The 16,976-nt window shown below is 39.8% G+C and overlaps 1 protein-coding gene across 1 annotated transcript in view; it reads left to right on the forward strand.

Annotated features, from left to right (window-relative positions):
• The first annotated feature begins 416 nt into the window (after positions 1–416).
• Positions 417–16,976, forward strand: part of RAB10 (RAB10, member RAS oncogene family) — a 76,123-nt gene continuing 59,563 nt past the window's right edge. Inside the window, exon 1 of the mRNA XM_068564299.1 lies at positions 417–1,070. Coding sequence (XP_068420400.1) covers positions 944–1,070 — 127 coding nt within the window. The 5' untranslated portion in view covers positions 417–943. The remainder of the gene's footprint in view (positions 1,071–16,976) is intronic.

A 16,976-nucleotide genomic window follows, 5' to 3' on the forward strand; every position in this document is an offset into this window, starting at 1 on the left:
ACACACGGCGACCCAAGCCCTTGGCTGCGCCAAGACTCAGCGAAACACACGCGCCAAATGCGGCCCGAAGCATCCTCAGCTGAGCCCGGAGAGCAACCACAGGAGGAAAACGGGGGGTGTCAAGGGGCTACTCCAGCATGCCGCGCCTGCGCAGTCACTAGGCAGCGCCCCCCGCGGGGCGTGCTCGTAACGCCGCGCACCCTATCAGAGGGCCGCAGGGAGCGCGCCCGCGGCCTCGCCCTCTCTCGCCCCTCCCCTCTCTAGTCTCCGTCGGGCCTTAGACTGAGGCTCGGAGACCTAGAGCTCCACTCCTCACCCCCGCGGGCCCCCACACCCTCTGGCGCGCGTGCGCAGAGGCGGCCCGCAGGGCGAGGGCGCGAGGGGAGGGCGGGCGTACGTCCTTGCGTGCGTCTCAGGCAGCGCGCACGCCGGCGTGAGAGGGCACGGGGAAAAGGTGGCTCTGGTCGGGGCGGCTTGGCTTCCTGTGGCTATGTAGCTGAGCTCGTCGACTCCGGGTCCTCCTTCGCTGCCATCGCCGCGTCCTAGCGCAGAGCGGCTGCTCGCGAGGGATACTGTCTTCACGCCCGCCGCTCTCCCTCGACGGCCGAGCTTGCTTGCTCGCCCGTGGGAGCGTCCCGGCCGAGCAGCCCTGAGGGGGGAGGGGAGGCCATTTTGTCCCGACCGACTCCCCGGAACCGGGCGGAGCGGCTGGGAGAGGCTGCGGAGCCGCGGTCGCCGCCCTCGGAGGCACCGGACGCAGCCACCGTCGGGGCTTCCTCGACGAGGCCGTTCCTAGGTCGCCCGCGCCCTCTCGAGCCCTCCTTTTTCCCACGCTTCCCCGGTCCTCCGGCCTGAGAACGCCCGAGAGAGGAGGAGTTGGCCGTAGTGAGAGGGACCGATCCCTTGGGGCCGCCGGCGGCGAGAGCCTGTGCCGCTCCTCCCAATGGCGAAGAAGACGTACGACCTGCTTTTCAAGCTGCTCCTGATCGGGGACTCGGGAGTGGGGAAGACCTGCGTCCTTTTTCGTTTTTCGGATGATGCCTTCAATACCACCTTTATTTCCACCATAGGTAAGACCTGTGGGAGGGTGGTGTGCGGTCTCTGCATCTGCAAACCGTTTCTTTTATTCCAGACATCTTGCTTCCAGTAATATACGCCTTTGTTTCAGTGATTCTGATTCCAAGCGACAGACCCAAGTTACTGTTTGAATCGGCATCGAGCTTTCTGGGGCGGGGTCTTCCCAAGCTTTGCATCCGGTCTTTTGCTTTCAAGTCTCTCACTCTGCTCAGTGCCTGCTGTTACAAAATATGCAGCATTAACAGCGTTCTAGAATCCTATTTCTTTAAGCGTCTGGATTGGCTTTTTCCATGTTGGTGTGGCGTTACTAGCTGTACGATATTTGTAAGGGATTTATTTTGGTGGTTGGGACTGAAGCACTAGGAGTCATTTGGTAAAGGCCTGGATTCATACTTCAGGGCAAAGAGAAGATTCCATGTGGTCTTAAAGTAAACTTGAGGATTTGTGTGAGGAATAATTAAGGCAAATTAGAAGGGAAAAGTGAGTTGCTCGGCGTTGACTAACCCATTGATGTGTCAAACAATCGGAGGCTCTTCGTGCTTGGGGTGGGACTCTCTGGCATGTTTGCTCACAGAGCTGTTCGAGACATCAACAGAAGCAGTAATCTAATGGAGACGATCAGCTTCTGTCCTCGAACCCGAAAGAATGAAGTCCTCCCTTCTGTTTTACTCTAGAATTTACAGGGAACTGTCTGCCAGTCATAGCCTTGGGACTTATAATGTACTTTTCACCTCATGTTTCAGAATTATTTAGTGTGAAAGTAAGAGCTAAAGATTGACCTTTTAAATCGGTTTCCCGTTTAGGAAAAGAAAAGGGAACGCTCTAGGAAAGTCCCATTTGACTCTGCTGAGAAAATTTAGTGCATTAACACGAATTGTGTTAAATGGGTTGTATGTGAAATCCGTTTTTTCCCCCCACACAATAAATATGTTAAAGGACACATGGTTGTCTCTGTCACTTGGGGCCCAGAACACAGCGTTTGGGCAGTGCAATGAAACCCATTTTTAAGTGTAACTAGTTTTATATTAAGATGATTTTTAAAAGAAACAACTGTAGTCTTCTTTGAACTCTGGGAATTGTCACAATTAAGCTGATTTCAAACAGTTTATAGCATTTGGAATCGTTGATTTGGATTTCTTGTGATAAATATTTGTCAGCTACTTAATTCATTTTCATAAAACAAATTTTACTGAATTTAAATTGGGCAAGTGATCATTTTAACTAGGTTTTGATTTTACTCCCTTTTTTGGGGGGAGGGGGTCATTGTAATCATTATTTTCTGAGTGTCATACTGCTCTCTAGACCTGTCATAAATTTCACGAAACTTAGAACTTGTTCTCTGCCTGTGGGTTAGCACTTCCTACCACTATGTTTACTTTTAATATTTCCACTTTTAGCTGTATCTGGGTGGGTCAGGTAGTTAGATAGTTCAGTAAATATTTATTGAGCACCTAATGCTAGGCACTGTTTTAGGCACTGGGGATAGATAAGTGAACACAATAGACCTCTTAAGGAGCAGTCTAGTGAGGACAATCACAATAGAGTGTGGAAAGTGCTACAATGGGGGTGAGCATAGGAAGGAGGGGTGACTAGCCTAAATTAGGCGCTTGCATGGAGATGATGTCTAAAATGAAGTCTGAAGGACAAATAGGAATTGGACCACAGGGGTGGGATAGGGCCTTTCTGGAAAGGGGAGCATAGAATAAACCTGTAGTAAGATCAGGGATTTAATTCATGTGGTCAACTTTAACCTGTCGTTGAGAAGGATAGGGGGTGGAGGGTAGGAAGCAAAACATTAACTCCATCTACTCTTGTCTTTTTTAATGAGTGCATACCCTCAACTAAAGCCCAATCCTGTAAGATAATGACATAATCTTGTGTAGTCTTTCTTTTTTACTTTTTTTTTTTTTTTGGCTGCCCCGCAAGACTTGCGGGGACCTTAGTTCCCTGACCAGGGATTGAACCTGCGCCCTCTGCAGTGAAAGCTGGGAGTCCTAACCACTGAACCGCCAGAGAATAACCTTGTGTAGTCTTTTTACTAGGGAAAATGTGTAGTAATTTGGGATCAAACCTGCTGGGTTGGAATCCTAGTTCCACAGGTTACTAGTTATGGAACCTTGGCAAGTTAATTAATCTCTGTCTGCTTGTTTCTTCTTTAAATAGTGTTAATAATAGTACCTATCACATAAGGTAGTTGTGAGGATATTATGGGTCATTGAGAGCAAAGCACCTAGCATGGTGCCAGGCACACTGGAGGAGCACAATGCATGCATATTAGCTATATATGGAACTTGTGACCCTTCTGCTGCTGAAGTGAGGCAGAACAAGTTACTTTATGGATTGACTGCCCTGCATGCAGTGGTCACACAAATATTTGTTAGTGCTCTGCTAAACAATTCACTTTAGATTCTGAAACTTTCATATTTTGATATAAAAGTGTTTGATATGTGTGATACTTTGATATATAAGATATATTGAACAGTGTAAGCTGAGAAATGGATAAATACATGGGTGTAAAATTCTGAGTACAGCTCCAACACATTGCATGTATTAGCTCTGTGTGCAGGTTTAGAAGTCTGCTGGCATCTTACACCAGTGCATCCAAAAGAAATATAATGTGAGTCACATAGATCATATTTTTTAGTAGCCACATTTAAAAAGTAAAAGAAGTATTTAATACTATATTTTAACTCATGTTATCCAGTCTTAAAATTTTATTATGTAATCAAGATTAAAAAATAGTTGAGACATTTTACATTCTTTTTCTCCAGAGTGTATGTTATATTTACAGCTCATCTCAATTTAGATTAGGCACATTTCAGGTGCTGAGTGTGGCTAGTGCTACCATATTGGACAATGCATGTTTAAACAGTATAAACTAGCCAGTTGGCTAATGTGCAGATGATTAGAGATACTTGGAATGAGTACTACTTTTAGGACATTTTAAATTTCATCAGTTGACTAGGATGTTTTTTTGTTTTGCTTTGCTTTTTAAAAAATTTAGAGCACTCTCTAATTATGAATGATACTGAAATTTGAGTTGTCACTTGATTGTTAAAACCTCTTGAGGTTTGGACAGAAGTAGTTACCTTGCAGGTGTTCAGTAGGGCCAAACTGCCAGTATAACGCTGGCCCTCATTATTTTAGGCACAGTCATTTCAATTACTTATTGGTTATTGATTCTTGGAAGAAATAATTTTTATAGGCTTATGGTGCTTACTTACAGTGCTTACACAGACTACCGTATTTAAATTTTTCTGTATTTTTTTCACTTCCCACACATCTATGCCAGAAATTGTGTATGATGTTTATGGTCAGATTTATTGCAAACAGAGCTGTAAAAACATTACTGGTATGTTCCACACTCACCAATCGCAAAGTGAATCCAAGGGCACTAGAATATAAGCTGCACAAGGGCAGAGGGCTTTGTCTTTTTTTTTTTTAGCTGATAGATGCTAAGCACCTAGAAGAATCCCTGCATTTAATGGGTGCATGGTAAATAGTGAATGAAGGCAGGCAGACAGACAGGTAGTAAGTATAATCAGCATCCTCTAGAATTGGCTAGTTTTATTTTAATATTTCTTGTCTATCTATTTTCTGAGCATTAAATATGTGAAGTAGATTGAGGTCAGATTTTACTTAAGAAAATCAGCTGTTTGGCTAATAGAGTAATTTTAGGGTAAAACTGGTCTTGGAAATTCAGATTGTTGAAGTATTTGCTAAAGAGAGTTACTGGTTTTGGATGAGCAGATTTCATTGGTTGATTTGGCTATAACCCTGTTGGCAGTATGAGCTCAGGAAGGCATTACCCTTTCGTGATACGGTAGTTACTTGGACTCGTCCCAAAGCAGAAATTTTTAGTAGGCTGTTATACTGAAAGTGCTATCTTTTGGTGGTGTTAATCCTCCCTCCACCCCTCGACTTCATATTACTTTTTCTGTAAGGACTGTCTTTCACTGGGAAATGGAGTCTCTGGGTTCCATGTAAAAAATTAAATTGGTAAAGGCTCTTGCCTCTGGGAGGGGTATAGTGAACACACCCTTTTTGTTGTCTTTCTGAGTGTTTTTACTAAGCGTTGGAAGAGTAGGATGGTTCCACTAACAAGCATTTAAGAATTGGTTTATTTAATTGAAATGAGCCCATTTTATATGGAGAGGCTGCTTTTTAGAGAATTGAGCAAAACCTTTTTCATATTAAACGTGACAGGACTTTGCTGTGACACCCAGGCAGTGGCTCATGCTGCAGGAATGCCAGTGTGCCTAAAGAATTTCTTTCTTTTTTTAAAAGAATTTATTTATTTATTTATTTATTTATTTTTGACTGTGTTGGGTCTTTGTTGCGGTGCGCGGGCTCCTCATTGAGGTGGCTTATCTTGTTGCAGAGGTCCGGCTCTAGGCACGCGAGCTCAGTAGTTGTGGCACGCGGGCTCGGTAGTTGTGGCTCATGGGCTCTAGAGCGCAGGCTCAGTAGTTGTGGTGCACAGGCTTACTTGCTCTGCGGCATGTGGGATCTTCCCGGACCAGGGCTCAAACCTGTGTCCCCCCGCATTCCCAACCACTGCGCCACCAGGGAAGCCCGCCTAAGGAATTTCTTTCATTTGAACGTGTATTTTTTTTTTTTTTTAATTTTACACTTTATTTATTTATTTATTTTTGGCTGTGTTGGGTCTTCGTTTCTGTGCGTGGACTTTCTCTGGTTGTGGCGAGTGGAGGCCACTCTTCATCGCGGTGCGCGGGCCTCTTACTGTCGCGGCCCCTCTTGTTGCGGAGCACAGGCTCCAGACGCGCTGGCTTAGTAGTTGTGGCTCATGGGCTCAGTTGCTCCGCGGCATGTGGGATCCTCCCAGACCAGGGCTCGAACCCATGTCCGCTGCATTGGCAGGCAGACTCTCAACCACTGTGCCACCAGGGAAGCCCCTGAACGTGTATTTTTAGGATTGATTAAGAACTGTCCCGAGATTTTCCCAAAGAAGATACACAGATGGCCAGTAAACACATGAAAAGATGTTCAACATCACTAATCATTAGGGAAATGCAAATCAAAACCACTATGTGACATTACTTCACATCCATTAGGATGGCTGACATCAAAAATTAACTTTGGTAAAAAAAAAAAAAAAAAGAACTTTGTCATAGACTTATCTGTTCGAGTCCCTGCTTTCAGTTCTTTTGGGTATATACCTGGAAGTGGCATTGCTAGATCATACCATAATTCTATTTTTAATATTTTGGGAAACCACCATATTGTTTTCCACAGTGGCTGCACAGCTTTATGTTCCCATAGCACTGCACCAGGGTTTTATTTCTCCACATCCTCACCAACACTTGTTATTGTCTGTTTAGCAGCATTATTCACAGTAGCCGAAAGGTGGAAACAACCCAAATGTCCATAGACCAATGAATGGATACACAAGATGTAGCATATACATACAATGGAATATTATTCAACCTTAAAAAGGAGTGAAATTCTGATAGATTTTACAACATGAATAAACACTGAAAACACTATGCTAAGTGAAACAAGCCAGACACAAATGGACAAATACTGCATCAAGTCATTTATGTGAGGTGCCTAGAATAGGTCAATTCATAGAGAAAGTAGAATAGTGGTTACCAGGGCCTGGGGACTGGGTAATGGGAAGTTATTGGCTAATGTGTACAGAATTTCAGTTAGTGGGGAATTATTGCTTAAAGGGTACAGAGTTTCAGTTTGGGAAGATGAAAAAGTTTTGGAGATGGATAGTGGTGATGGTTGCACAGCAGTGTGAATATATTTAATGCCACTGAATTGTATACTTAGAAATGGTTAACATGCGCAGAAATACAAATACTGCATGATTCCATTTATATGAGGTATTTAAAGTTGTCAAATTCATAGAAACAGAAAGTAGAATAGTAGAAAGTAGAATGATGGTCTCCCAGGGACTGGGGGGAGGGGGAAATAGGGAGTTGTTTAATGGATATAGTATAGTTTTAGTTTTATGAGATGAAGGAGTTTTGGAGATCTGTTGTGTATCAGTGCGAATATGCTTAACACTACTGCACTATACACTTAAAACTGGTTAAGTTGGTATATTTTTATGTTATGTGTTTTTTTTACTGCAATTAAAAAAATGGTTTAAATGGTCGATTTTATGTTATGTATATTTTACTACCAAAAAGCCCCCAAAAAACTCTTTGCCACTTGACACAGCTCTCTAAAAGAGCATTTAATCACAGACAGCCCCTCACTGTTTCATGTGATAGCTACTGTTAACCAGTGGTCATTAAGTCAAGAGGCTCCTTTAAGGTACTTTCCCATGCTTTATTATTACCGGTCTGTACTTTCAGATACTGAAGGCAGGTTTGTCTTTTTGTTGTGTGTATCTACATAGATCTCCTTGGAATATTAATACAGGAAAGTACCCTGCAATGAATTTTTTTTCTTTTTCTTTTTTTTAGCTGCGTTGGGTCTTAGTTGCTGCGCACAGGCTTTCTCTAGTTGCAGTGAGCGGGGGCAGGGGCTACTCTTCATTGCGGTGAGCGGGCTTCTCATTGCAGTGGCTTCTCTTGTTGCAGAGCACAGGCTCTAGGTGGGCGGGCCTCAGTAGTTGTGGCTCGTGGGCTGTAGAGCGCAGGCTCAGTAGTTGTGGCGCACGGGCTTTGTTGCTCCGCGGCATGTAGGATCTTCCTGGACCAAGGATCGAACCCGTGTCCCCTGCGTTGGCAGGCGGATTCTTATCCACTGCACCACCAGGGAAACTGAGTCAGGAAACTGAGACTGATGAGGGGAAGTAACTTGCAGAAGATTATATGGCTAATTAGTGAAAGAGTTTTGACTAAAATCCACATCCAATCCTGTTCATGGCTGTGTTTCTCATCCTGAGAATTTCATTGTTTTGTTTGAAAAAATTAATGATAGGATCATTCTCCTACTCATCAATTTTAATTTGAAAAGTGGAGTTACAGTGGTTTATTGTTGTTTTGTCTTTGTTTTGACAGAAGTGGGAAAGTAACAAGTCTCAGCACCAAATACCAAGGGGTTTGTTCAGGTTACTTGTCTTTTGCAAACAGAGCATAACACAGCAGAGCTGAGCTTATAATGTTAGAAATAATTATTTTATTTTCAAGAATTATGGTGTATAATGGTATACGAGATGTGGCAAAGGAAATACTGATATTCCTGTGTGGTTTGTAAAGGGAAAGAATGATAGGAGAAATACTGTCAATCTGTTTCAACTTTTAACAGTACAGAGTTGCCCAGCCAGTGCTGTGATAGCAATTGTGATTAACAGAGAAATAGGGGCTTGTTGAGTTGATTTACAAATAAGAGACCATTATTTAGCACAAAATATAAATTTGTGAATAGCTAAGAGATCTGCATGGGAAGACTGCTTATGGAGATGGTTCAGTCATAAAGGTAGAGTGTAAAAGAGCTATAGAGAGTGTTGAGACCATTGTCTGAACATAAAGGCTGATAAAAGTCTTGTAAAGGTCATGGATTTGCTTCCTTCAAAGAGGTGAATATTGGGGGTTAATGGAATAAGTCCTTTAAATTTGGGTTATAAGAAAAGGAATTTGAAAAGATGACTGGAGTAAAATTTTGGTGAAGAAAACTCATCTGAAGGTAAATCTCAAATGAGAAAAAACATTATCTTTGAAGATAGTAGTACCATATATTTTGAGTTACAAGCAAAAGTGATTGCTTGATGTTTGTCCTTCTTTCCAGAGATGAAAAGTCATATTTTTGGGGAAAACAGCAACTGGTGATGGAACACTAAATTTCCAGCATGACCCAGAAACAGAGCATCCAAGGTTGTAAAACATTAGAAAATGGAAAAAACCATTATTATGGAGACCCAAAAAGTACAATGTAGCAAAATCAGAACAGAGGACAGTATTGATTTGTTTCTTTCATATCAGTAGCAATGCTTATGCAGGCTTTTTTCAATTGACATTTTTATTAAGGCAGTTGTAGATTCACATGCAGTTGTAAAAAACAATACAGAAGGATCCCTTGTACACTTTGCCCAGTTTCTCCTAATGGTAACATTTTGTGAAACTGTAGTATAATATCACAACCAGGATATTGTCATCTGTTACAGCACACCAGTCTTACTCAAATTTCTCTAGTTTTACTTGTACTCATTTGTGTGTGTGTGTATGAAATTCACTACAATTTTGTCACTTCTGTAGGTTCATGTAGCAACCACCACAGTCAAGATACTGAACAGTTCCAAGGGACAAGGATCCCTTGTGTTCTTTTTTAACTATACCCCTTTCCTCCCTACACCCCCCCCATTCTCTCCTCCAAAAATTTGTCCTCCATTTATAAAATTTTGTCATTCATGAATGTAATATAAATGGAACCATATACGATGTAACCTTTGGGATTTGGTTCTACTCAGTTGGCTTAATTCCCTGGAGATTCATCCAAGTTGTATGCATCAATAGTTCCTTTTTTATTATTGAGTAGTATTTCATGGTATGCATTCCCCAAGTTTGGTTAATGACTCACCCATTGGGGAACACCTGGGCTGATTCCAGTTTTTGGCTGTTACAAATAAAGCTGCTATGAATTTTTATGTAGAAGGTTTTGTATGATCATAAATTTTTGTTTCTCTGGGATAAATGCCTAATAGTGCAATTACTGGGTCATATGGTAATTGCATGTTTAGTTTTATAAGAAACTACCGAACTGTTTCTCGAGTGGCTGTACTATTTTATATTCCTTCAGTAGCGTGTGAGTGATCTTGTTTCTCTGCATCTTCACCAGCATTTGGTGGTTTTACTATTTTGTGTTTTAGCTATCCTTATAAGTGTGTAGTAATAATCTCGTTGTTTTAAATCACATTTCCTTGATAGCCAGAGGTGTTGAAAAATCTTTTTATGTTCTTATTTGCCATCTATGTGTTCTCTGGTGAAATATCTGTTCACGTCAGTTGCCCATTTTCTAATTGCATTCTTTTTTCTTTTTTTTTTTTTTTTACTATTGAGTTTTATGAGCTCTTTATACATTTTATTTTATTTATTTGGCTGCGTTGGGTCTTCGTTGCTGCACGCGAGTTGTGGTGAGCGGAGGCTACTCTTCGTTGCAGTGCTCGGGCTTCTCATTGTGGTGGCTTCTCTTCTTGCGGAGCATGGGCTCTAGGCATGTGGGCTTCAGTAGTTGTGGCGCACGGGCTTAGTTGCTCCACGGCATGTGGGATCTTCCCGGACCAGGGCTTGAACCTGTGTTCCCTGCACTGGCAGGTGAATTCTTAACCAACCACTGCACCACCAGGGAAGTCCCTTGAAAGCTTTTTAAAGTTAATTTTTATCAGTGATGTGTACACATATTTGAAGTTAAGTAAACTGCTAAAAGATTTATAGTAACAAAAAAAGCAGTCTCCTGTCTCATTTCCTCTCCATCTTCAGTCCTGTTCTTTAGAAGCATCTTCTACCTCTTCTGTTATATGCTCCTGTATTTTCAAAAGATAAGGTATACAGCCATCTCTTGAGTATTAATTTAATATTAGATGAAAATTTTAACCTGTTATAATCTCATCCCACTTTTATCCCAGTTTTTTTTGTTAAATTGATATCCAGTGGTTACATTAATATGCCCATGTGAATATTCCCTCTCAAGCCAAATAGTCTGTTATGACTCTATTTCCTTTTTTCTGAAGTTGAAAGTTCTTTTTATTTGATTAATTTCCTTTACGCATTATCAAGTCTTCCTACATCCTCCACCAACCTCTCAGAATGAATTTCTACACAGTCAAGCTATTAGAGATATATATATTTCTTCCTGGATACCTCTCTTCTAGGTCTTTCTCCTTCTTGCTTCAGTTCCCTTAGCCTCTCTCATGTGAGATACTGTTGTTAATTTATTGCCTTGGATCATATCATTCTCTAGTAGCTTCTTGCAAAAAGGGTACATGGCAAAGGAAATTTTTTGAGACTTTCCATATTTGACAATGTCTAAATTCTTTCCTTTCACTCAATTGAAAGTTTGACAGGGCCTAGGATTCTGGTTTGAAAATAATTTTCCCTTAGGATTTTGAAAGTATTACTTTTGTCTTTTAGCTTCTGATGTTGTTGGCAGGTACAATACCATTCTGATTCTTTATCCATCATTTATGGCCTAGTTTGTCTCTGGAAGTTTTTAGATTTTTAATTTTTTTGAATTCCTGGTAACAGATCATGTACCTCAGTGGGTGGGTCTTTTTTTTAAATAAATCTATCATTCTCGATACTTGGTGGGCCTTTCCAGGTCCTTAACTTCTTCACGTTTTCTTACATTTTTCCCTCCTGTGATTTTCTTCCCTTTATTTTCTGTTTTTAGTTGGATGTTGGACTTCCTGGATTGATTGTATAATTTTCTATTTTCTAGCTTTGCTAATTCGTTCTTTCTGGGAGATTTCTTTGACTTTACCTTTTAACTTTTCTATTGAAGATTTTATTTCAGCTGTAGTATGTTTAAATTTCTAGTGTTTTTTCTGGTTTATTCCTTAAAATTTGCTTTTAAGCATTCTGTTCTTGTTTTATAAATACAGTATCTTTCTTGGAAGATAGCTTTTTTGACATTTTCTTCTTGACTCTCTTTTTCCTTCGAGTTTTCCATACCCATGTTTGTTTTATTCTGCATTTTATTTTAGAGGCCTTCCTCAAATGATTGGTGATTTCAGGACATACATTCATAATTAAGAATGGGTTGTTGAATCAGCTGCACTTCAATAAGATTTTTTTAAAAAGTGCCAAAAAAAAAAAAAAAGAATGGGTCTTTGAAAAGATGTTCGTGAGCTTTGTAAACATGGGTGGGGCTTTTTAATCTCCCTGGTTTTAGTTTCATCTCCACACTCCACTGAACCTCTTGTTCCTGAATTCAGAGTGTGTCAGTTTCAGATTTTCTAGAGAATAAATCTTTAGACTCCTGCTAGGTCTTGAGGAGTGGTAATATCTGGTTATGTGAAATGGAGACTAGGTCTTGGGGTGTCCTTATATAAACCTTCAATCAGGCCTTTACTTTCTGCCTGGTACCTAATACCTCCTATTGCTAAACCTCCTATTTAGACGTGAATTGGCTTGCTCCTCATTGGTATCTTCTTCAGTGGGTTCTGAGGTCATAAACTTTTTCATCTATTGTGGTTAGTTACAATGTCTATCCATTGCAATGAAGGTAACCTCTTTATATTTCTTGTTTTCCTTAAAGTTTTGGTGTGATTTTGGAGAGAAGGGATCAGAAAGATTTTTCTCTTTTAGTTTAACTGGAATTTGAAGTAATTTTTGACTCCAAATGATTTTTGACTCCACTTTTTAACTCATAAATAACATCCAGTAGGATTCGGGATGGATGATACTTTGCTACTGTTCTTGTAAATATCTAGTCCATCCTCAAAATACTGGTATTTTTGTTATTTAGGGTAGTCAAATGAATGTAATAGGGAATCAGAGTATTCACAACAGCACCATTTAAAGGAAAGAGCTTTAATTTAGATGTATAATTCTTGGCTGATTTACTTGGGGGGAAGGGAGAGTATTTTTTGCTTTTTGAACAAAGTATGACTGTAGTCGTAAATTTCAGTCTTTTGCTCTCGATGTATACTATTTTATAGAATACTGACCAACAAATGATTCAGCAAACTCATAATCTGTCAGAGGATTGCAGTGGGTCCTATATATTACAGCACTTGGCTTTGAATGATAAGGTATCGCCCGCTTGATTTTTAGCTGGTTTGAAACCTACTAGTAAATATTTTTCCTTACAGAGTGTGAGTAGAGTTATTCTGCCTCTTTGTATATTCTCAGTCTTACTAAAATGGCTTTGCCTTCCTTAAATTAGACATTAATGGTTACGTGTGAATTTTTTAAAATCCATTCGTGTCTTTTTGCATATTTTTGTGTGTGGGAATATATACTCAGCATAATAAATGGACAAGAGTGCTGTGGAAGGTAAATATAATATCAAAATAACTGTTCAAGTGTTAGCTCTTTGCTTAAGTGAGTAAGAATTCTGAAAACTTTTTTCTTCTTTTGGAAAGTTTCAGACCTACAGTAAAGATACTTATTATAATGAATCCTCTTATATCCTTTCTCTAGATTCACCAATTGCCAATATTTTGCTACATTTGTTTTTATGTCTCTTTAGATAGTTTATTTTATGTATGAAGTGGTATCTGATTCAAAATAGATTAAAGATTTGTATGCCATAGTCATTTTTCAAAAATAAAGTAGGAAATTAAGCTATAAGCGTTTGCACTTGCCGTTGAGGTTTTGCAATGTGTCAGGCACTCTCTGTGAGCACCAGAGATGCAGTGGTGAGTAGTACAACTTGGTGCCTGTCCTTGTGGAGTTTAAGTTCTAGTGGAGAATTTTGAAAAGTGCACCAACATACCACTACTTTCTCAGCACCTAAGTTAGAATCTGATTCTCAATATCTTTGCTGCTCTTCTAAGACATTTCGTATTTGTGGGAAATACAAGCTTTATGCTCTTTAAGACACCTTATTTTTCTGTTCTGTTGTCTTGTCTTACAAAGTTATGTTTGCTATACCTCATGAAAGAAAGTTTTGTTTTGTTTTTTTAAGATACAGAATTTTAAACAGTCAGGTAGTAACACTTACATGTATCTAGAGACTAGTCTTCCATTAACCTCTGAAGATAATACAGACGAAAACAAATAGTATATTCACAAATCACCTAAATTAAAGCCACCGTAGTACTTAGTGTTTTCTTAGTGCCTTACTGAGTTTGTTTTTTAATTCCATTTTATTAGACCCTGAAGAAGCAGCAGACTTTTGTTTTTATGCCGGTGACATGTCCAGCCAGCAGAAATGAGACCAGATAGACATTTAGGTAGGAGACCTGAAAACTAAGACAAAGATTAAAGATTGTATTACCGTACGATACAGTTACAGATTTGTGAATTGATGATTATGGCCAATGAGAAGTTCCTTTTTTTTTTTTTGGCCGTGCCGCACGGCTTGCGAGGTCTTAGTTCCCCGACCAGGGGTTGAATCCCGGCTGTGGCAGTGAAAGCACCGAGTCCTAACCACTGGACCGCCAGGGAATTCCCTAGAAGAAGTTCTTTTATCTTCAGTAGTCTCTGTTGAGGTAGAAAGTTTGATATATTTTGGAGACATAATAAAAAATGAGTTTTGGTGCCTTATGTATGTATAATCAGAGTTTAACTTTTGTGGAATAATTTTTCCACAAGATGCTGGATAAATGCTTTATTATAATAAAATGAAATTATTTCTTGTATTCAGAAAGAATTTTAAAAATTGGGATGCATTGATGGAAAAGTGAAGCCTGAGGGTGAATATAATCCAAACAAAGTTATGAGCTTGGATGAGGTAAATTTAAGATTTACTCACTAGTTCTCAAGTATTAGGATTGTTGGAGGATTATCCTTTAAAATGTGAGTGAACAGTTTGGGGGATAAATATAAGGATTTTTTTTTCATGTTGAATGAAACATTTACAGAAGCAATTTCTCTATTTTAAATGGATTCAAAAAGGGTCTGCACAGATGTGTGAATGTCAGGACCATAAATAGCATCTTAATGAAACTGGCTTATACCTAAGCTCTAAGATGGACTTCCAGGAAGTCAGCCATGCTCTTAACTTAATATGCCTCCCTCAAGAATAGTGGGCTTTTTGAATAAGTCAGACAGGGTTTAGCAGTTTGTATTTCTCTGTACAATAAAATATTCTAATAAAAGTATTTAATAGTAATATCTTATATAACACAGGTAACTATAAATTAAGCAACAGGTGGACAGTTTCCTTTGTGGAGTATTTGTGACTGATGATCAATGTGTGCTTAAGGGAATAAAAATAATTTCAATGTTAACCTGATATACTCAAATAACTAATTTTTACACTATAATATCGTGACTTCCCCCTCTAATTTTTCTTTTTCTTTTTCTTTTTAAAAAAATACGCATGCAGTCCTCTTGGGTGTGTATTTAGGGGTGGGATTGCTGGGTCATGGTGTATGCATATATTTAGCTTTGGTAGGTACTAGCTTTCACAGATAGTACTGAACAATTTTACAAAGTGGTCCTATCAATTTTGGTTCATCTTTTTTTTTAAATTTATTTTTATGTATTTATTTTTGGCTGCCTTGGGTCTGCATTGCTGCGTGTGGGCTTTCTCTAATTGCAGCAAGGGGGCTACTTTTCATTGCAGTGCTTGGGCATCTCATTGCGGTGGTTTCTCTTATAGTGGAGCACGGGCTCTAGGCACGCAGGCTTCAGTAGTTGTGGCGAGTGGGCTCAGTAGTTGTGGCTCACGGGCTCTAGAGCACAGGCACGGTAGTTGTGGCGCACGGGCTTTAGTTGCTCCGCGGCATGTGGGATCTTCCTGGACCAGGGCTCGAACCCGTGTCCCCTGCAGTGGTTAAGGCGGATTCTTAACCACTGTGCCACCAGGGAAGCCCCTTCCCACTCTAATTTTTCTTCAATTTCTCTTCTGAAAATCTTTCTTTAATAAGATGTCTATATGTAGGTGCCACAGATTACAGGACTTTTTTAAAACTTTCTTCTTTAGCCCCCAACACATTTTCTTGAGCTGATTTTTACTTTTTTTCTACGTTATGCTTTTTAGCAGGCACTGTTTAAGTCATTGGTGAGGAATATATATATATATATATATATATATGTATATATATATATGAATGCTCTTATTCTTTGTCCTAGGTTGTGGTCTTTCTTTTTTTTCTTTTTTTTTTTTAAATTATTTATTTATTTATTTATGGCTTTGTCAGGTCTTCGTTGCTGCGTGCGGGCTTTCTCTAGTTGCAGAGAGCAGGGGCTACTCTTCATTGCAGTGCATGTGCTTCTCATTGCGGTGGCTTCTCTTGTTGCAGAGCACAGGCTCTAGGTGCGTGGGCTTCAGTAGTTGTGGCACATGGGCTCAGTAGTTGTGGCTCGCGGGCTCTAGAGTGCAGGCTCAGTAGTTGTGGCGCATGGGCTTAGTTGCTCCGCGGCATGTGGGATCTTCCTGGACCAGGGCTCGAACGTGTGTTCCCTGCACTGGCAGGCAGATTCTTAACCACTTCGCCACCAGGGAAGTCCCTGTGGTCTTTCTATTAAATGATGATTTCCAACTCCAGCAGTGATTTAGTTAAGCACAGTTTGCCTTTTAAAACTTGCCTCAGTCTCAGGTAACGTCCTCATCCTTGACATTCTGTCTCCCTTGGAATGCGTGAGCCTCCTGGAATGCTTTAGCCCCTGCTGAATGGACTGTTTCTTCAAACATTTGCCTTTTTTCCTGATCTTCTATTGAATTTTAGCAAACCTACTGAGTTTAAAATTGCTTCAGTTGAGTGAGAGTTTTTTAGGGAACTGTATTTTCAAATACAGTTTGTTTTATCATCTGTTGTTAGGTGAATTTGTTGGTTGATGGAAATGAGTGGCTAGAAGGGAAGAAATGGAGGTCTTAAAACATTAATTTTAAAGAAAGCATTATAGGTAACTTAATTTCAAGAGTAAATAATTAAAAGTTTTTGTTAGTTTGTTCTTGACTCTTCTACTGTAAAACACATCTTCCTCAAAGCAATGGTGTCAGTGTGCCTGCTTGGTATTGTATGATATATGCAATGCAATTGTACATATGTTGTTTTGTAGATTTTGAAATGTACCATGGAGTACTATTACAGCTTGGCTCATCCTCCTTGCTATTTGTCAGTTAAATTTTCTCGCATAACTGCCATGATCTGCTTCAGTGGATGATTTTCTTTTAAGACCATATTTGGCTTTCCTCAACCATTGAATTTGAACAATCTGTGGTGGGTTGATTTTCTCTAAAGATGATAAAGAATGATCCTTTTTTTAGAAATACCTTTATTGGAGTATAATTGCTTTACAATGTTGTGTTAGTTTCTGCTGTACAACAAAGTGAATCAGCTGTGTGTATACATATATCTCCATATCTCC

The sequence above is a fragment of the Eschrichtius robustus genome, chromosome 15 (assembly GCF_028021215.1).
Source record: "Eschrichtius robustus isolate mEscRob2 chromosome 15, mEscRob2.pri, whole genome shotgun sequence".
In the NCBI taxonomy this organism is placed as follows: Eukaryota; Metazoa; Chordata; class Mammalia; order Artiodactyla; family Eschrichtiidae; genus Eschrichtius; species Eschrichtius robustus.